The sequence below is a fragment of the Ambystoma mexicanum genome, chromosome 2p (genome assembly GCF_040938575.1).
Source record: "Ambystoma mexicanum isolate Mex_15411 chromosome 2p, UKY_AmexF1_1, whole genome shotgun sequence".
NCBI lineage: Eukaryota > Metazoa > Chordata > Amphibia > Caudata > Ambystomatidae > Ambystoma > Ambystoma mexicanum.
Window position 1 is genome coordinate 660,304,889 of NC_090923.1, and position 21,170 is coordinate 660,326,058.

At 44.0% G+C, this 21,170-nt stretch overlaps 1 protein-coding gene across 4 annotated transcripts in view; it reads right to left on the minus strand.

Moving 5' to 3' along the window:
- SARS2 (seryl-tRNA synthetase 2, mitochondrial) overlaps window positions 1-21,170 on the minus strand; it is a 474,855-nt gene that overhangs the window by 114,181 nt on the left and 339,504 nt on the right. For all 4 annotated transcript variants that reach the window (XM_069644221.1, XM_069644220.1, XM_069644222.1 and 1 more), the window contains 2 exons: window positions 18,709-18,814; window positions 15,158-15,205 (listed from right to left, as the gene is read on the minus strand). In XM_069644221.1, the coding sequence (XP_069500322.1) occupies window positions 15,158-15,205; window positions 18,709-18,814 (154 nt within the window). The remainder of the gene's footprint in view (window positions 1-15,157; window positions 15,206-18,708; window positions 18,815-21,170) is intronic.

The following is a 21,170-nucleotide window of genomic DNA, read 5'->3' on the forward strand; positions in this document are numbered from 1 at the left end:
GTAGGTATAGTGAGGCATTTGTCAAACCCTTTTGAGTTAATAAAGTGGCATTTTATAAAAAAAAAACCTCTACCAAGTTGTCCGTCTCACATTTCTGACACCTCACACAGAGGGCTAGCTCAGAACACAAAAAATTCTGTAGCATCCAAAGAGACCTCTAGGGACCCAAACTGGCTCTAGAATTCACGCTCTTACATGAAACAGAGAGAATAAGTAAATCCATGTGTTTAATCCAAATTAAATCACAATTTATAAAGTTGTGTCCTGGGGAATCTCAGATTTACACTGGCCATGTTATACAGTATTAAGATGGATTCCTAGATTCTGGCCTGGTGTACAGATTTTAGGAGGCCACCCTAGTTATAGTGAACAGGGAACTCTGCGAGGTTGCTAAAACCCAATCAAGGTAAACATGGATAGCAGTCAAGGCTATTCTCTGGATAGTGTGAGTTGGGTGAAGGGTCCACAACGAGTCCACACAGTGAAGCACACCATTCCATTTAGACCGGAATGTATAAAAACACAAATATTTATTGTAGGCCTTTACACACACTAAATAATTAAACTAGCAGGTGATATAATTGCACAATACTCAATAATAAACATATATACATTCACCATACATTCTAAACATGCATTCAAATGACTGAATCAACATATGAGGTAAGTAAATGAATGCAGTCAAGATGGAGCTAAGTCACAAGTGAAAATCCCTAACTTCAGTAGTCAAAGCCCTAAAAAGAATGGGGCCTTGTGCCCAAATGTCACAGGAGCTACAATGGTTCTCCCCAGAATGTAGTTCTCTGTGGGTAAGTGAAAGCTTTACTATTGTTGGTGATTGTTTAAAAGAAGATTGTCAACAAGGTTACTAGGTAAGTATAAATTTTGTTCTTACTGTTCAGATGATACAACACAGGTTCAATGACCAAAAGGCAGTGAAAAGCAACATCAGGATACAAAGGGACTGGTTCCCAATGTTATCCTATGGAGGACATGGAGAGACAAATGCTTTGCGTTCCCTTAGCCACCCGACTCCGATTTTCCTAGGTGACTTTCTGAGTCGACTGAGGGTCGCTGGAGGTTGCATTGTTTGCTGTTGGTACCAGTGAGAGGTGCCCAGGAGCCGCGAGTGCAAGGATTCTTCTTGTCAAGTCCAGATGCAAGACACTCGTCACATGATTGGGGAAGGTGTGCTCCAGTGGCAGCCACAGCACAGAGACGATGGCAGGCGTCTTTACGGTTGTGGTTGAAGAAGCTTCTCTAGGGCAGGATCCTTTGAGGCTAGGAAGCTGAAATTCACAGGGAAGGCAACTTGTACTATAAGCTGGTGCGCTGGAAAAAAATGAACATTCACGATCCCCGTGGATTGATGAACCCTTTATTAGTAAGGCCATGGCAGACACACAACGGACGGCAACACAAGTCTTCAGTGCATGTAAAACACCTCGCTCTGCTGGCCTGGTCTCTTATACCCACATAAATACATGAGTTTCAACAGCAGGGAGTTGGTCCCAACCTGGCAAGGTTACACCTTGCAACATGATTGCTGACAGAGAATAAAACCCTTTACAGCCTTTAATGCCAGTTGCAGTCTGATGTACTCGTTAGTGCCATCAGTTCGGACAGCATATCGAAATACATTTTTCCAAGGTGAATATACTCCCTAAATCTTCGCGACCGTGCTGCGGCACTGAGAGTCCTTGTAATATGACTTCCGCCAGGTAAAGCCATCTTTCAGCAGGAAAGCAAGAGCATAGACCACACTTAGCTTTGCCAAAAAGGATCCACATCAGAAGCGTGAACAGTGAAGGCGAGCAGTCATTAGGGATAGGCAAAGTGCTTTCCTAACTATGTCCTGCGTAGAGCAATCTACCATATCGCCTTATGCTGGCTGGAGATAGTGGTTTAGACATGGTGACTGGCAACAGAATATAATGATGCACAGTAACATTATGAAAGGGTGGTACATAAATGAGTATACCTGGTTACTTATTTTCCTCCACAGTCCCCTCCTAAGAGACCTTCAATCAAGTCTCATTATACACACTTCTAATAGAGCGCACCTCAGATCCGGACATATCATAGCAAATTGTCTGCTCAGTAACTTGACAAGACATTTCTTGGGCAGTTTGGCAAACATCCACACACAAACTGATTGCACATTGACAGGGGCATTTACAGACCATTGACAGACAGGACAAACCTAAGATTACAAAAACAGCTATAAGCAGGATCTGACCAATGGGCGGGCCTTATGGCCCTAACCCTACAATCGAGGGCCTAAATGACCAGGAGGTGTCAGTACTACTGTGTAGAAGCGATATGGTATGTCGAATGTGGGTAACAATGCCAGTGACATTGCTGGAGTAATTTGGTATAAAAGTGCAGCACTCACCTTTTAGGACTGCACAGACGTCCCTTTTGAGGCTAGAATGATATCCAGAGCCATATGGTTCTGGATCACCATAGTTTTGATGGCCAACTGTTCATGGAACAACAGGGATAAAGAGGTGGCCGTAGCCCTGGCAATGTCCTCAACTAGCCAAGACAATTGAGTCAGTCTGTCTCATTTTGGTATCAGATATCCTACTTCTGCAACAAAGGTTTCCCAATCAGTGATCCACCTGGGCGGGTTTGAGCGGGAAAAGTGGGGGCTGTGCCGCACTGCTGGCAGAATATATCCCATGTAACAACCCCCTCTCCAATTGATAGGCAACCATATATAAGCTTTGTCCCCACAGATGAAAAAATGTATGTACCCTAATAGGGATAATGAAAATCAGCAGTGAAAGGCAAAAGTACCATTATTAATCACTACACTAGCGTTAGTGGACATGTAATATTGCCATTTACTAATTCCCACGTATAGGGACCCTTAGTTGGTATAGCATAGGAGACTAGTTGCCGCAGAGGACGGGTGAAGAGCGGCTGGTTTGACCTGCACCTGGTCTGGGGTGTGGAAATGGTGGGGCCCAGTGAAGCCCATGTGACAGGGAGCATCCCGACAGGCTCCAGGGCCTACAGACTAGGTCACCAACTTGAGATCCAGACAGATGTCTCCCCACTGGAAAGGAATGGGTAGAAACTGGGAAGACAGATTGTGGGGCAGGTGGGCACACACCCAGCAATCAGTCAGGTTGAAAATGCATCAAACAGGTGGTCGTACTGTGAGCCAAGGGGTGTGCAGCGGGGCCCTTACTTTCATGGCATGTGGTGCATAAATAGTGAGACACAAGTACACGAGAAAATCATAAGTCTCATTATCACTCCAGTAGCAGAAATATAGCCAGACATGGTACCCTCTGTGAGGCTCACCTTGCACTTCGCCGGTTCAGAGGTTCTATGTGACTTTCCCAGGGTAATAGTTTGTGGTGTATGGGCAATGTTCACCTCAGTTGTTCAGAAGCAGTGGGATGCAGGTTGCAGGTGGGAAAGCTTGAAAACAGGCCGTTCTTTCATCCGAGATATCGGACTTCCTAGACTGACCACTGAATATGGAGCAAAGTTCCAGTTCCAAAGTTTAACTGTTCCAAAGTTCCATGCTCCTACTACCGGTATATGCACAACAACTGCAAATACCAGAGCCAGACGAATACAAGGGTCATGTTCACAAAAAGAAAAATCAACAAGTGATAGCAGCCAGGGTAAACACTCAGATGCCGGGGACACAGCAGCAGTGGCATCTACTCTTGGTTCGAGGACTGCCTCGGTCGGTGGATTCATCGTTGATGACAGGTTAGATTCAATGGCGAGTAACTAAACCAGTCTCCACTTTGTTCAAAACTCTTGTACCTCTGATATTCTTCCGCAGGATTGCAGGGCGTACCTCAGGCTGGTTTTGTTGTGAGATTCAGTGGTGTCAGACTCCGCACATGACGAGCCAAAAGGGGAACTTAAAATCGAAGTAGTTCCCTCAGGTGCAGTGACCTACTGCTGAGGGTGCTCTAGCAATAGCTCACGCAGGGCTCTCACAGTGGTGAAAAGACTCAAAAGCTGTGGGTTCCGTCTCAGCACATGAACGTATTGGCTGATTGAGTCCTTGCTCTCTGATATAGGGGTTTCTGTTCCAGGAACACTCAGGGCTGCAGGCGTCACAGAGGGTGGTGTCGGTGGTCTCTGTAGATCTGGTGGAAGTCCAAGGAAGACCAGTGGAGTTGGTGGTGATGTCATCGGTTGGAGCACATACCTTGCGGCAGTGCAACACATGAATCCGCGCTGGGATCCTGTCACATTTACCAGCAGAGTTTATATATTTATTTTATTTATTTGGATTTGTAAAGCGCACTAACAGCCCAAAGGCATTGAGGTGCTGTTGCATGAAATCGTCTTAGTTACATTCAGGTTATTTGCTCATGGTTACATTAAGCTTGCAGACAAAACAATCCTAATAGATAATATTGAAGTTACCGTAAGAGCAAATACATAGATGGTTACAACTTTTAGAATATTGTTCAGATACATTACGACTTATATGAAAGCAAGGAAGGAACGTTATGTCTACCTAGGTAGATGGCCCCTGAGAGCTTGTTTAGTTAAACAGCATCGTTTATAGTGCTTTCCTGAAGGCTACATGAGACACAATACCCCTCATGTCAGGTGGCAGTGAGTTCCAGTGCATTGCTGCCAGGACTGGGAAACTAGACCCACCAGCCGGCATTCTCTGTGTTTTGAGAATGGAGATCCTGTTAGTGTAAGCAGACCTTGAGGGTCTGGCTGAAGTGGGCTTGACAATTCTTTCAGCAAGTTATAACGGTGCCAGGTTATGGACGCATTTGTGTGTCAAAGCAAGGGTTTTAAAGATGATCCTTTCTTTAATGGGGAGCCAATGCACCTACTTCCTGACTTCAGAGCTATGTTCTCTCTTGGATATGCCAGTGGCAGCCCTCAAGGCATTATTCTGTACAGTTTGGAGCTTGGTAATGTTTTTTGCAGAAGTCCAACAAAGAGGATATTGCGGTTATCCAGGCGAGATCCGATAATTGCTCTTGCAATCATGAGACAGTTCTGTTCCGACAGAAGGGGTCTGGCTGCATTGAGCAGTTTAGAGTGGTAGGCTGAGGATGAGTTTTTAATGAGCAATACCTGGAATGGGCCACGCCACACTGGCTGAAGTGCAGACTTCTGCTGATGGATCTTCACCAGGACCAGTGTCCTGGCTGCACAGGGTGGCACGGACCCATGGTTGGTTCACTGACCTGTGCGTGGAGAGATTGAACAATTTTAATCAATGTGTGCCAGTACAGAATTAATGTGTCATCCTCTAACGCTAAGCTCTGGACTCTGAGAACTGTAGGTGGGCAGTTCCCATTCGCACTCTGTGTCCTGTGAAGAATTCGTATGTGGACAATCTGTGTTTACGCTGTGGGGTATCTCCCATGGCTAACAAAAGTGGAGGTAGAACATGGGCCCATTATAGCACGGTTTCCTTACACACCTTAGACCCTCAATTTGGAGTCGCCTTTGCAGCCTTCTACGTGCGCACTTGAACTTAAGTGGTAAGCACAATGGAACTATTGTACTATTATTAGTGCCTTATAGACTTCCCTAATAACCTGGGCAGTGAAATGCGTACCTCAGTCGCGGTCTATACTGTGGTAGAGACCAAACCGAGGTATAAACTCAGCAAGCAGTTTTCTTGGCCACTGTGACTGCATCAGCCTTCTTAAACGGGTAGGCCTCCAACTACTCTGAAAACGCATTGACCAAAACCAGACAAGAGATAAAGTCATACATGCAGAAAGCTGCATGAAGTCTATTTGCATGTGTGAAAACGATTTTCAGGCACGACTCTCCCAATATTATAAGACAGACATCTAATACAGTTTTCTCAATAAGGTTGCACCATAGAGGCTAGACCTGGGGCTCACCAATCTCTCTGGAGTAACGTGATCAAGGTGTTTTTACCTGAAGGAGCCAAGCCGTGAGCTTTGCGGACCAAATAGGGGAGTAGCACCTTGGGCGCCAGCAGGCAGTCGTCTTGGGAGCGCCACAGGGAGTCTATTCCCAGGCTATACCTACGCTGCACCCAGGTCCCTTTCTCAGTGTTTGGAGCTTGATCTTGAAGAATCGCCAGGCTAGTAAAGCGCAAAATGGGTGACTGTGGAACTGCAATACAAACAAGACTTTCATGGCCGGTGAGTGAGCTGCACTGTCAGCTAAAAAATTTCCTAGGGCAGTAAAGGACTGTGAGGGTTTGTGCCCTGTACATTTGACTATAGCTATGAATGCAGGGAGTAACAATGGGCCCAATAGGGCTACAACATATTCCCCCATTTTGGGTTTAGGTGCCGTTTTGGGTGGGGGGGGGGACTCAGGATCCAAAGGTATTGTGCCAGAAACTGCATGCCATGACATTGTGGGGTTGGGTTAACATGTCACGATTCATGGGAAGTAAGGACTACGCAAATCACATAAGCATTCCTTTTCGGCCCTGCAACGCTGGCGGTTCTCATGGCACCTACATAGACGTTGTGAGCTAACACGACGTAAAGTCACGTTTCCATGCACGCCTGATAAAAATCAGGTTGCCTTGATTAGCCAACGTGAGGCGCAACGGAAACACGTCCGTCTTCCGTTTTTCCCATAAAACACTACAGTATTCGAATGCTGACACTTCTGATCCATTTCAGTGCTGCAGAGAATTCTGCATTGTGCTTTACAGTTCCCTTGCCGATTCCCGTTTTTGCCCTGGATTAATCATTTTTTTGACTGCTTTTGGACATCGGTTGGTACAGCTTTCTGCTCTACACAGTAAATTCCCTTGCTTCGTTCCAGGACAGGCATTCAGCTTAGAGGGAGGATCAGATTCTGGAGAATCAAGTTGAAAAATCAACTATCATCTGTGTACGTATAAAAAACGTATGCCATGAGTCTCAATGAGATCAGCCAGGAGACGCAGATAGAGATTGAAAAGAAGCGGGCGAAAGAGCAGACCCTTGAGGAACCCCACAAGAAATAGGTACTGGGCCTGAGTGAAAAGGAAAAAGACACCGTTTGTGTATGATCCATAAGGAAAGAAGAAAACCAAGAAAGAGCAGAACCCAAAATACCTGATGCCTCTAGACAGCGGTGAAGAATAGAGTGATGATCAGTATCAAAGGCTGCAAAGCGGTTCAGGAGACTCAACACTCTGGCCTTGCTGCAGTCCAAAATAGAATTCATAACTGACTCTGTGTCCATTAAGGGTCTAAAACCTGATTAAAAAGGATGAAGAAGATGATTAGATGTGTGAAAACAAGAATATTGCGGTATAACAATGGTTTCCATAAGTATAGGAAGAAGAGATATAGGCCTGTAGTTGGCCGGAGAAGAGGAATGAAGTGGGGCTTTTGGAAAAGCAGAGTATCCAGTGCATGTTTCAGTGCGACTGGAGTCACATCGTGAGTAAAAGAATAGTGAAGAGCAACAGTGAACAAAGGGATAGTTTCCAGGGAAAGAGACTGATTAAAATGAAGAGTAATTGGGTCAAGAGGCTATGAGAATGAGATCTTACGGAGAGCTGAAGCAACCATCTCATTTGTAATGGGTTCAAACTTAAAAACCTCCAGGGTATCAATGGAGATAAGAATCCCAGATGGCTGAATAGGGACTGATGGACCAGAGTCAATAGAGGCGATGGAGTGATGAATCTTTTCGATCTTCTCGACAAAAAAGGAACTAATAGTGTCACTCAGAGATTGCGAGCAAGAAAGCTCAACCACTGGGGATGGGGAGAAGTAAGTTTGTTCAAAACTTTAAAATGTTTTCGAGAGGAACAGAATGCTGATGTGATGTGGTTATCATGAGATTTAGCTAGTTTAACACCTGCTTGGTAACATATCAAAGTCTGTTTATAGTCCCGTTTAGCTTCCATGTCATATTTGTTGCACCATTTACGTTCCGTATGTCGACAAGCTTGTTTGAGTAGTCTCCGCTCAGGAGTATACCAGAGGGTGGAAGGGTTAGCACAACAGAGCCCGGTTCTAACCCGAGCGATAGAATTGGCAACAACTGGCATTGCAGTTAATAAGGAAGTAGAATGATCCAAATGATCTTTATCCATTAAGCCATGCATATAGGATATTAGCTGATAAGCCGCCAGAGAAGGAGGTACTTTATTCCAATGTCGCCGAGGGTGGCAAACCCTAAATATAGAATCATGAGGCGAGGGAAGTGAAATAGTGAATGGAAGAAGAAATTGATCAGACCAAGTGACAGACACGGTACTGTAGGTGGTTGTCATAGATTTGGCTGACAAAATCAGGTCAAGAGTATTTCCGATACAATGGGTAGGAACATGATTGCATAGGTAGAGGTGCAAACCGGACAATGGGCCTTCCGATCTGTTTTGGCAAGCCTTAATAGTTCATGGCCCGGAGCACAGACAGAGCACAGACGGAGCACAGACAGGTAAAGCTGGGCTTGCCTTTACGGAAACCGCGGCGTGCGTGCATTGAGCACCCGCTGCACAGATGCCAGGCTGGCACATAAGTGCAGGAGACCACGTGGGGCGGCAAACAGAGATGAACAATAGAAACAAAGAAAATGCTTCAGGCAAAGTGAAGTGCTGCTTAGTACAGTTAAAATAAGTAGTTAAATAAAATAGGGATGAAATAGTCCTAGATTTCTAAAATATAATTTAACAAGTGACAAGAGTTTCTAACATCGGAATTTTGCTTAAAATAATTTTGGCAAACTAAAGAAACATCCACCACAACTATTTGTGAGCAAGCTCACCTGTAGGGGTCACATTGGCAGCAGCAATAAGCAGTTTCTCATACCTTGTGAGGTGGGAGTTTGATAAGTATTGTGTTTTTCCATTCAACAATAATGATAATACGGCCTGGGGGACAGAAATAGTATCAGGATATCCTTGGACCAGGGAATCGTTTTGTTTTTTTCAATCAATAGGGCAATACATTTCACATCTGAACATAAGAAGTTCATAGTCCAAGTCCAACGTTTGCAAACATAGTTGCTCCTCTGGGGAAAAACATTATTACAGACATATACATGACTCCTAAAATCTGGAGCAATTTGGTGAATAACAATTTACAATCCGTTCAATCACTTTGCACCCCTTTTCCTTCAACTCTTGACAGAGGCCACAACATGCATCCTATGCTCACACATGACCACTCCGATTCTTAATACCCAAAACAACAGGCATCATCACCACAGCATCACTTCGAATTACTGTAACCGTTGTCATGTGCTTGACAACCATTGGAGGTAGCTCCAATGCATCTAATTAACAGCACAGGAGTGAATATTACAGGAGCACCTTTCCTTACTCTCTAAATAGCACTGTCCTGGTTCTGCTGGCCATTGCCTTCCCAATTATTTTTTTATTCTGTCCACCCACAAAACATGAAAAGTATTTAGCCACGGAACTTTGCAGCACATTGGTAACCTTCAAAGTACATAATAGCATCTTAGGCCTCACGCTCCTGCCAAACCATTGCTCCACTGGAACAATGGAATCTGCTGCTATACTCCACTACAAAACCAACAGCCCAACCCCATGGTCCTTGATGCACTTTCTTTCCTGTAGTGCCGAGTGAAGTGTCCCCTTGAGAGTTCCTTCAGAGGCACACTCCGCTTCACTCCAGTGGCGTACAGCCGACACGTACCACATACCACTCTAGATGTGTCTTGAAGGCATCACACAGCTCCACCCCTTCCAACGTCATCATTTGGGATCTGAACACAGAGCTAAATAGTGCTCCACAGCCTGCTGCATTGTCCTGCATCCACACATGGCATTTGGTACAATCTCAATGTCACACGCTATCCACACAGGGAAAACAGTTGCCAACTGGATGGGGCCGCACTGGCACCCAACTCTAGAAGTTCCTCTGGTACCTTAGACATACAGTGTCTCCTTATAAAGTGGGCAGAAAATACCAACAGTCCCATTGAACATCGAAATGCATAGAGGCAAGGCACTCCAGTATTCTGCACTCCAGTTCATGCCAGGACAGTAAGTTTAGCATTATTTGTACACCTTGTAGTTACCTCAACAAGCAATTCCGATTGTGCCCACTAATCAGTCACCATCAAGATAATTGCTGTAGAATTATTGGTCATTTGCAGCAGTTACAGCCCAACACTGGATCTTTCCTGGGAGGTTGGCTAACCAATATTTTTTTTTATTGTTTAAAGCACAGGCCTAACTCGAGAGCAGCACAGTGCTGTACAGAGTGTGGGTAGCCCACATTTGAGCTGCCATCTTTTAACAGTAGCACAGTACTATGAGGTCTGTACCTCAGTATTTGCGTCCATTGGAATTAGTCCTTGGTCAGGTGTTGTTGAAAGAGACATGTTTTGAGAGATATGCAAAATTGAAGAATTGTGGCAGCCTTTCAAGCCGACACTGGGATCAAATTCCAGAGGGTGGGTGCATGACAAGAGAAGGATTGTTTGCATGTCCTCTCTTTGCTGACGAGTTGTGATTCAAGCCGGTTGGTCGATTTGCTGTGCGAGGAGCGTGTGCCATCAAATATGTGGAGCTTAGCCGCCAGGTACGCTGGTGTGCTACTCGTGACTGCTTTGTAGATGATACATGCAGTCTTGAACAGTATCCTGGCTTGGAGTAGAAGCCAATGTAGCTTGCATAGGATGGGGGTAATTTGGTCAAATTTCCGTGCTCCTGTAAAAAGGCGTTTTGTTTATGGGGGCAGTGGACATCTTTAGGCTTTCCCCCAGCACAGTGTAGGTCCTTCTACAGTAGAGAAGTATTCAGCAGGTTCAACTTCTTGCCATTGTTGCAAGGTGGCTTTGTCCACAGATGACCAGGAGTCACGGGGGAAAAGGGTAGGCTACATTATTAGTTACAGAATCAGGAAAGATAAGCCCAAAGTTTAGATGACACTGAACACAGACACAATTGGAAACATCCACTGGCCACACTCTCTCCAACTGTCATCGAAGAAGAATGCAGCAGGCAACACTCACACCACATTCTACTCTCAGAACACTCATGACATTACATTCATCCAGAGCAGGCAAGGCAGGAAAAAAGCACATCACAACATCATGTTTTGGTGCAGGATTTAGATTTTGGTTGGTCGCGGTGCTTAGGAATCTTTTCCAGACCCCTTCCAGCTGAACACCCAAATGAAGAAGAGATGCAGACTTTTGCGATGCAAGCGACCTCATGACACACCTAGGATGCAAAGAAGACGGACTGCAATGGGAGTTTCTATGGTCCAGTGGAGACAATCTTGCATGGACAAACAAAGGAGCAGGTCCTGCATGGCTTCTGTTGATGCCAGAAGGCTGAAAATGCAGGTGATGGCGTCTTGTTGTACACTTCCAAGTTCCATGGATGCACTTGGAACGGCGATGACTGCAGCGAGGAAGCTGGTCAGTGCATTGGTTGGTCAAGGGACACATTTCCGAATGCTCAAAAGGTGTTGAGACTAGATGGTCCCACCTGTCCAACTGCCGAAGCACCGACAAGGGTCTTCTTGAGATCAAGCAGGCAGAGGAGCAAGGCTTCACAGGAATATTGCTGCAGTTGGTGGTCGTCAGCTGCAGGGGTTGTGCTCGGGTGGTTAATGGGCTGCTCTTCTTCATAGAGGACTTGTCTCCAATGGTGATCTGAAAAATGGCTTCTGGAATCCTACTTTTATCCAATATCTGGACTGAAAGGTTTCCCAGGCCCACCAATGGTAAGGATCTGCACCAGCAACGCATCTGCCCTACAACAGATCTTCAGACACCTGCATGTATACTGGGACTGGGCAGTGCCAGGCACCATATCCAGGCTCACACACAAACAGACCCACTGCCACGAAAAGCAACAGCTTTCCCTGGGAAAGGGCATTCGATACATGACATTTCCTGGCTCTCAGACGGCCAAAGAAAAATACATCCAAAGGATGAGCAAAATCCTTGTGGAACAGTCATTTTAGGGTGCCAGAAAACTTTAGTAGCTCTTTGCAGTAAATACAAAAGTAATCAAACACAGTACAAAAATATTGGTTGGCACCCGCTCATCTTAGACACATAGGAAAAGTGACCAAAAAGCCATTACAGAAAATGTTTTAAGCATACAAAGGTGATGTGTGCAATTGTAACAATACAAGAAATTCCCAAATAGAGGGGGCTCATTCAGAGTTTGCCGGTAAAAAGGGCATAAATACTGGTCTGGCAGTGTTACTGTTACCGGTGCAATTACCGCCATATTACGAATCAGTGGGTGCACACACACTCCCTCGCCATAAACGGTAATACCCGCTGCCGGTATTACCAGCATCAACGGCCATCGTCCAGTAATACTGGTAAAACAATGCGGTAAAATCTGTTAAGGATTTCAATCAGGCAATACACCCTGGTCTCAGTCTAGTATGCAGTGCGCAAATTAAATACTTATTTTATTGTGTTTATAGGTTCAGTATTCTGAGTGATATACCACTCATATCACACCCCTTCTCAAAGTACCCCCAGGCCACAATGGACCAGGAATCAGGCTGGTTGGTAAAGGTAATATTTATGTATTTATTTAAAATTCAAATCAAACATATGTTTAAATATTTGGGGCAGCAATCACCAAGGTGGTGACAATACAAATAAAAAGGTATGTAATGCCGTTGAATTTACTTTTAGCAACACAGACTATAAAACATCAGCGAAAAGAACACCTTTGGCTTGTTTAGAATGATAGCACTTAAGTTAGGATTTCCCCCTGCACATTTCTCAACTCACAAATAAGCAATTCTACACAGAAGTAAGCAGCAGGTATTCAGGAATAAAGAATAATCACAGGATTTGAATACAACCTTCCCTCCACAAACAGGAGAGAAAAGCGGTTCGGAAATCTTACACTTTTAAAATGACATTCGAAAATGACTTAGAAAAACAATGAAAAGTTGCAAAAGTCCTTAAATCAATATAAGTTCCTATGGGAGCCACATTGAAAAGATGCTAACAATCATAAGCTATAGTATGAGCAACAGCAAACACTTTGAATCTTAATGGAAGTTTGGGAATAATTGAAAATCACACATGTAAAACTTTGCAGAAATGCAAATTCTCGCCTAAAATTCACTAAACGTTTTTTTAAGAAAAACAGGTAAAATATACTGTTTTGGGAGGCTTTGAGGGTAAAAGCACATGACAGGAACTGAGACACTTTGCAGCTCGGGCCGCAATTGGTGCAGCATGGTGGCCCGCAAGGAGAACATGGGTGGTTCTGAACTCTCTTTGTAACTTCCTTTCACTATAACACCTCTCTTGCAGGGAAGACTGGGACAGATTAGCTAGGGACAGAAACCCAATCAGAAAAAGAGAATGGGAAGAGAGGCGACAGGAAGCAGGAAGTTGTGGGTTCTTCAGGGGAGGTTAGAGGAGAAGGAGATAACAGACCAAGAGACCAGTAGGAGGATGGGTGGTGGGTTGGAGCATGGAGGCAGTTTGTGGAAAGGGCGAGGTAGTGGTTGGTGAGACAAAGTGGTACTGAGTGGTGAGTGTGCGAGCAAGTTTAGTGAGTGACAGTGTTAGGAGGAGTGTAGGGAGTGAGTGGAAAGTGGGTGCGAGAGTGAAATAGGTGTGACTGGGATGAAGCGGAGAGGAGTGTGAGTAGCAGTGCAGATGAGGGAGTTAGAACATCAAAGGGTGGTATTAGGAGAGAACGATACAGAGGAGGAAACCATAGGAAGCATAAGGTAAGAAGTTGGTTGGGACTGGACAAAGAAGATTAGTGAGAGGTGACCGAGAGAGAGAGAGAGAGAGAGAGAGAGAGAGAGAGAAGCAGTGATAGGAAGTCTGAGTCGGGCAGCGTGTCTAAAAGGCACAACCCAGAATCCTTTTGAGTCACATACCCACACTGATAGTGTAAGGCCAGTTTAGGAAGTGCCTGCAGGAACGTAGGTAGATTTGTCGTCAACAACAGATATTCAGAGATTAGACGGCAGTGGATAACAATTTCGATTTCGATATACCAACTTGGGGCCAAGGATGCCTTGGCTAGGGTGGAAATGATAGATTTAGACGAGGCATGTTTCTGCCATGTACTGACCACAGATTGCAAGCATTCATCATGACTGGTACATTTAACAATATTTCACCCAACACTAGTCGAGAGATGTTAATAAATGGCATGGTGAAGCAATTACTATAGATGCAGCTTTGTCTGATTTTGTATTTCCTAATAAGCAAAAGGGGAGACGAAAAGAAAAAGATACATGTTTTTAATTTGAAGTTTTTTTACAGGCAGATATGGACATTTTTGGTGCACACTTCATCTCAATCCGTACACTGTATTTTACTTTTTGTATCAAAAAGGCATGTGCACAATAATGTTTCATAGAGTGTTTGTCATGTGCTAGTATTAAAATAATGTCATAGTCAAATCCTCTTGGTACTACCAATAGAGGCTCTTTGACATGGTGTACCTGTTAATGTGAGTCATTTGTGAAAAGAGCAGCTAGTGCCCCGCAATATGTAAATGTATTTCTTTTGGAAGTGCCATGATAGAGGGTGCATTCGATTTTCACTCATCTGGAATACACACTGCCCTCAGCATGGAAACCAAAAGGTGCACGCCACTTTGGATTGGATGGTAATGTGGATTGGATGTCCTCAGGCTGGGGAATGTGGCAGGGCATATAGCCAGACCGGCTGTCCTCAGAATGGGTAAGAGGTTGAAGCAAACAACTCACACTCCCCAGCCCTGTGGAGGGAGAGCTATCAAGACTCAGTGTCTTCAAGGCTAGAGGAGGGCATATACAAAAATGCCCTAAACTGAGGCATCAAATGAGAAAATGGTAAATGTCAACATTCACTGCTCAGTGTTAGAAGACTTCTGGCAAGCGCTACATATCCCATCTGCCACATATAAGAAAGCAGCCCTCTCATTAAAAATGCCTCTGCCTTTAGCATCAATAGAGGAGCGAATGGCAATAGTTACTGGACAATTGACAGAGCTGCACATGCAATGGAAATATTCACTGTGCTTACAATGAAGACTGCGGGCCTGATTCACAGAGCGTTTTCCAATGAGATTGTGCCATTATAAAACGCTTCTGGAAATGAGGCCATGGGTGGGTATTAAAAGGCTCCTTTTATTCAGCAGGGAGGCTGGGGGCCTGGCTGCTTTGACAATCCTCAGGTATCTGTATGTCACACGTAAAGAATGAGCTTTTGGGAACTGGACAGACCTCAGAATACTTACAAACACAGCTCCCCTCAGCATGTCAGGCACCGTCATTGGAATAAACCCCTAGGGTAGAAAGTGAACAAAAGAAAAGGATTATGTTTCAAGAAAGAGATGCGACAAAACCTACCTTCCTGCTCCCACGTATTGGGATCCCTTAACAGTTTAACATGCCTGCCAGAGGCAACCCTTTCTGGAAACTCATTAGCACTTGGTGGTGGGAGGGGGGATCAGAGGTGGACTTTCACATAACTGAGGAGGAAAGCTAAGTCCCGTCATGTGTATAATGCCTTTCTATGACCGAATAATACACTTTCTTGTTTCCATTTCCTAGGATTTGCTCTGCCTGGGGCGAGGGTTTGTTTGGGAGGTGGAGGGCTAGGATCTGACACTGACTGTTCGATGCTAGTATGCCATTTCATTGCTTTATTTCTGGTGTCATGCTTCTGTTTACCTTGCCTTGTTGTGGCTTATTCTTCTTTAATAAAAAAGATTAAAAGCTATATAAAAAATAAAGATGTGTTAGCTATGTACAACAATATTATTGCCTGACAATAATATACACCTTCATCAATGAAGCCATATGTCGAATGGCGGGTATGGTACTGGATAGTGGCATTTTAGCAATGTCAGGTTTGAGAATGCCCCGGAAAACTGGGAGCGGTAGTGTATCGTCCTTGGGTTGGAGAGTCCAGTCTTCTCTTGAATAGTCTCTCTGGAATAGATGGTCCTTTCTCCACTTGACAAGTACATTTTGTCTTTCACGAGTTCAGTAGCCCCACAGTTCCTTAGTTATGCGATAAACTCTTCTCTCAACTAAGTTGTTTATACCTTCCTAGATATGCACAGTCTTCTCATTGACTGTTGATTTGATTATCTATTTTTCTATGCGATTTCCTATTTTAGGTAATCTCATTTTCTATTAGATAAGGAGTTCAAACGCTGATACTGCTGGTTCTGTCTTTCATGTGTTAGAGGATTTATGTCCCTTGTCCAATTTGGTCCAATTCGTCTTGGTTGATGTGGTTTAGTATTTTATAGATATGTTAGTCTCCCTTTACCAGGTTAGATGATCACATTATTCCTCATTTATGTAGACTCAACTTCTCTAATTTAAAATAACTTTGTGTTACCGGACTAAGGTGGTGACCTTTCTTTCCCTGACTTGGCTGCTGGCCTCACCTTTCATGGCTTTAATGATCCAATTGTAGCAGAGTTAATTAACCTACCATTACTTGCACAGTTTCACAGTCCCATTGCTACTGGATTTGTGGACCAAGTCACCACGAGTTACATGGTCTTACCTTCTCTGTGTAATATGAGTCAAGTGATATTATCTTCCATTGACCAGTGGAGAATATAAGAGGGTGGCATTACTTGCTTCAGGTGGTGGCACAGCACCACGTCTTGAGTGAGACAGTGGGTTCAGAAGGCCATAGATATCACCAATCTTGCTCGACTAGAAGGAGAAGAAGGGTTTCATGTAGCAATTAATGGTACACAATGCATGTGTCTGAGGGCCTGATCTTCCTTGGATGATTGCTTGATGATTCCTTGGCAGGATTATTATGCTATCCTAGGATTGTTGTGCCATGCTATGCTATGTTGTGCTATGGTATGCTACAATAGGCTCTAGCATACATTTAGGCATCAGATCCTCCATTTTGCCTTTGCCTCCCTGTGTTTCCCTCTGCACTCCTCTCAGCGGACATGCCCAAACCCCTCCTGGTGCAGCTTAGACCAAGACCCTGTAACAAGGCAAAGGGACATCTCAGACCTTCTCTTCCAATTGCTCTCTACAAGAATAGCATCAGCACCATATATGGTAGATAACAGTAGGATTTCTGCGAATACCGCTTATCCATATTGCAACACAATGTACCCGCACAGCTTTGTCACAAGTAAGATGATGACAGCTATTGCCAAATGTCTGCAAATGTCATGCCAAGTTACACCCCCATTGTGCAAATGCTATAATATATTGGTGATTGCATAGGATATGCTATATGACCTGCGCTTTAAGGGCTTTCCCGGGAGAGCTCTGTGTGCTGACTGCATGGACACTTGTCCTTCTGTATTTGCCTGCATATCAGCCGATTACTCTGTATACTGTCTATTTTCTATCTAATACAAACAGCTTGGTGTACCATCCATCTGTGTCTAATCTCCTTATTTGTTGCAAGCTGAGGCTGATGCCGAAGGAGCCCTTGGCAAGGGGCCCGATCTTGGCTACCACAAACCTTTTCCCCTCTGGCTGATCGGTAAATACAACCTTCCTTCTGCTTACTTTTGTCTCTTTGTTTTCTTGGCATTGCACTAGATTGTGACTAAACGTTGATTTGCCATGTCATGTATGAGCTGCCTCTGAATCTACACCCTCTGGTATATTTTGTATTTGTCTCTAACTGAGTAGATCTTGGCTACCACAGATGTTTGAAGGCATACAGGTGCAGAAAGTGTATGGATACCCTGAGGCTACATAGATTACACAGTACATGCATCAGATAGCCTTAATCTCCTAGGAGGTCAGGAGACACATGGGGATGGTAAGTGCAGGGATACCATCACCTGAATGCTGGAGTCATTTCTGAATGCAAGGTTAGGACAAAGATCTTTCCTGAAAAAAAAACAAGGTGAGGAATCCTCAAAACTTTAGAGGGTTGTGTTATCGTTGAGATCTTTGTACCTCCTTGACCCGGCCTGACGACCAGAAGGAGACTAAACTTTGTGCAGCCTATGGGGTACGAGATCATGCGAGTAGAGTGTCATTCCATAGGTTTACTGGAGATTTAGAACTTTGGAATAGCTTACAAAGCAAAGCATGCAACATGAAAGAGCACGAATCGACAAGGGAATTAATTTCAGTTGAAAGGAGGCTGCAAGTGTATGCGAGACGAAAGCCTTTCTCCCTTTTTTCTTTTTCTTCCTATAAACATCGCACAATGCGTTTTATGCACAATTTAAATTGTTTTCAGGGGCTTATAGATTTCATTGGTTGTTTAACCCATGTATTTTTCATGCATAAGATTTTAAACCGTGCTTTTAAATTCTTCTTTATGAAAGGCGCTCAGAGTCGAAAGAAGTGCTACTAAATAAATTCTAATTGCATGGATACGCCAGTTTTACCTATGTTACACAGTGTATGTGTTGGGGGATGTCAGGTTAGCTTTTTCCTAATCTCCCTTCGTTAGGTGCTTCCAGCCTCTCTGGTTTGGGTGCTCCCAGTCATCCTGTATTATGTGATATTATTGCACCGAGTGGGGATAATCCAATTGTTTCCTGCATGTATATCACTTATGTTTTGAAGCAGCGGGTGGCTTCCACTCCTGGTTGCCTGTGGCTTTAGCAGAAGATACAGCATACCTTTCAACTCACCCTCATTTGAAGGCTTTACTTGGATTAGTGTTACCCTTCCAATAAGCCAAATACCACCCATAGACTATGATGTGATCGCCCTCCTAGCAAACCCTAAAAAAATGCCCGACATCCCCCTACTTGGAGATGCAACAGGTTCGGAGGTATGGCTATGCAGCAAAGGTCTGCAAGAGCTTTCATTTAATGTTAGTTACCCTTTTCACCAGCTTGTTGATAGTGAACTGCACCAGGGCATGTTGCAGCATTGCACCGGCTCCTCTGAGATAGTAAGATCTGTGGCCCGAAATATGTGAGAGACGCCTGTAGAAAACAAGAGATATTGGCATGAGAATGTGTGGGCAAGTGAGCATGCATTTGTAGTATTCAAATGACACCCCTCCCTCCACCGAGTATGTGTACAATCCAAAGAGGGTTCCATCAGAGACACCTTATTGTGCACCAACTATTCCAGCCAACATTTGGCAACATTCAAGAATGAGATTTTACACCTAGATAAGTTTAAATTTTGCATCATACCAACATTTTTTGCTCTAAATATCGGTAGCCTGTCGCTTAATGCCCACATTTTGATGGAACTGGTAAGCAGCCGGACGGTGGTAAAATGTGCAGCGACAAGCATTCTGTGTGATTTTTTGCCTCTGAATAATTTCGAGCTATATTCCCTTGTTGGAGTTGCCCAATCCACGTTTGATGAAGAGGCATGGATTATAATTCTAATTGTTCTTTTATAAAGCACTTAATACCATACATTGGTTTCTAAGCATGGGATCGGGATTCAAACCTGTGTTGCACTGCTTTGTCTTGATTCCAAGACAAACATGTTGCCCCGGAGCTATCTCCCCTCACCAATCTCTACGTATTCTGCCCTTTTACATGTGCAAAAGGCAGGAAGAGTCCTCTGGGATCCATGGTAATGGTGGCTACAATGTTTTATAATGTTGACCACCATTATCGATCATGCCCATATGTGCGTGCCCACACTGTAGCAGAGCAAGTGGACACCTTCTCCCTGGTTTCCACCCCCTTAGCACCGTCCAATTGGAATCACAGATGAAGTGCCACAATTGGGAGCCCATGCATGAATCCTTACACTATTCCTGTACCACGCTGAGTATGTGAGAGACAATATGCACTCAGGCAACCATTTAGAGTATACCCACAAGCTGACATAACGGAGGAAAGTTACAAAGAAGGAAGCTCTTTGCTGAGCTGCTAAAATGCAGCCATGAACAGAATGGATGTATTTTGAAACAAAGTCTGACGAGAGCGAATGAATGTCATAAAGAAAATATAACAACCTAGGCAGAAACGATATGAAAATAGTTAAGAACGACAATGTAACTGAAACACTAAGAGAAATATGTACCCCACAATACAGTAATCATGAACATAAAGAAGAATTAAGTGGCCCACTGGTCAATAACTGTAAATACGACGAAACGCAAGGTAGAAAGAATATACAGAAGCTTGCTTACGAGAGGTTCAATGTTTAGGACGACCATTAGAAGAAGATGGATGACGGCTTATGTCAATCAACCCAGCTACCTCAAAAAACGAGCCCAACATCTTGAAGTGAAAAGATGATGAAGAAGTTGTTTTTCCCTTGCAAAAGAGAGGAGTACATTGTCCTAGGACCAAGGATACTATTTCGAGAGAGGAAGGCAAAGTACGAAGGGATCCAATGAGCAGACCATGTGTGAAGGACATACTTCTCAAGATTAGGAGGACCAAGAACATTTACGGATTCCAAGTATTGGACAATTAAAAGTGCATAAGGTTTATATGGGATAGAGTGATCAAGTCTCTAAAGACCAAGAGGAGCAACTACACCCAGTATAATTGAATCAAATAGTACTGAATACACTGTCGAAATGGACAAATTTGTGATCTTTTAACACATGACGAAGAGCTTGCAAACAAGGGCTATTCATCAGGCTTGAAGCTGAGATAATGGTGTGCCTACACTTCCTTGAATGTTCCGAGACAGTACAGACTGGCAAGGTCAGACTTCAAACAGAGGACACTGGCATTAGGCCTACCAATGGGTAGACCAATTGGGAAAACAAGGGGAGAGCTGATGTATTTCCAAGCACCTGGGTTTCGTTTTGATGTACATGCTGCTAGCGAGCCGAATGTCCAAGGTTGGATTTGGTTTGCCAACCAATCAGAAAAGCCTGCCATAAACTTTTATATACAATGTTGCAAAGTATTATTCTGCTTCCATATTCTCTGCTGTGATCAGTGTTATACGTATTTAGAAATAGCTCAGGGTGTGTCCTACAGACAAGGGACTATTATTCACGCATTCTATACGTAGACATGTTCCCCTAATCCAATCCACCTCTCGAAAGGTTTTTGTAATATGCCACGTAGGATGACGTCATCCATGACACATCTAGCATTATATAAAATAAGTATAATCAAAAAGACATGGTGATCCTGCATGAATGAATTTGATGAATGATGATCCACCCTGCTTTCCTTAATTGAGATAAAAGCAGTATTTTACCATCTTCTTTGAGTCTGTCCGGTTATTTGGTCTGACACATTTTATTGGTAATTCTATCTAGCACAAAGACGCTTCAAGGTGCTAGAACACAACACAATAGAGATCAAAGTGGAAAAAGGGCACAGAAACCCAGGGACTGCCAGGATT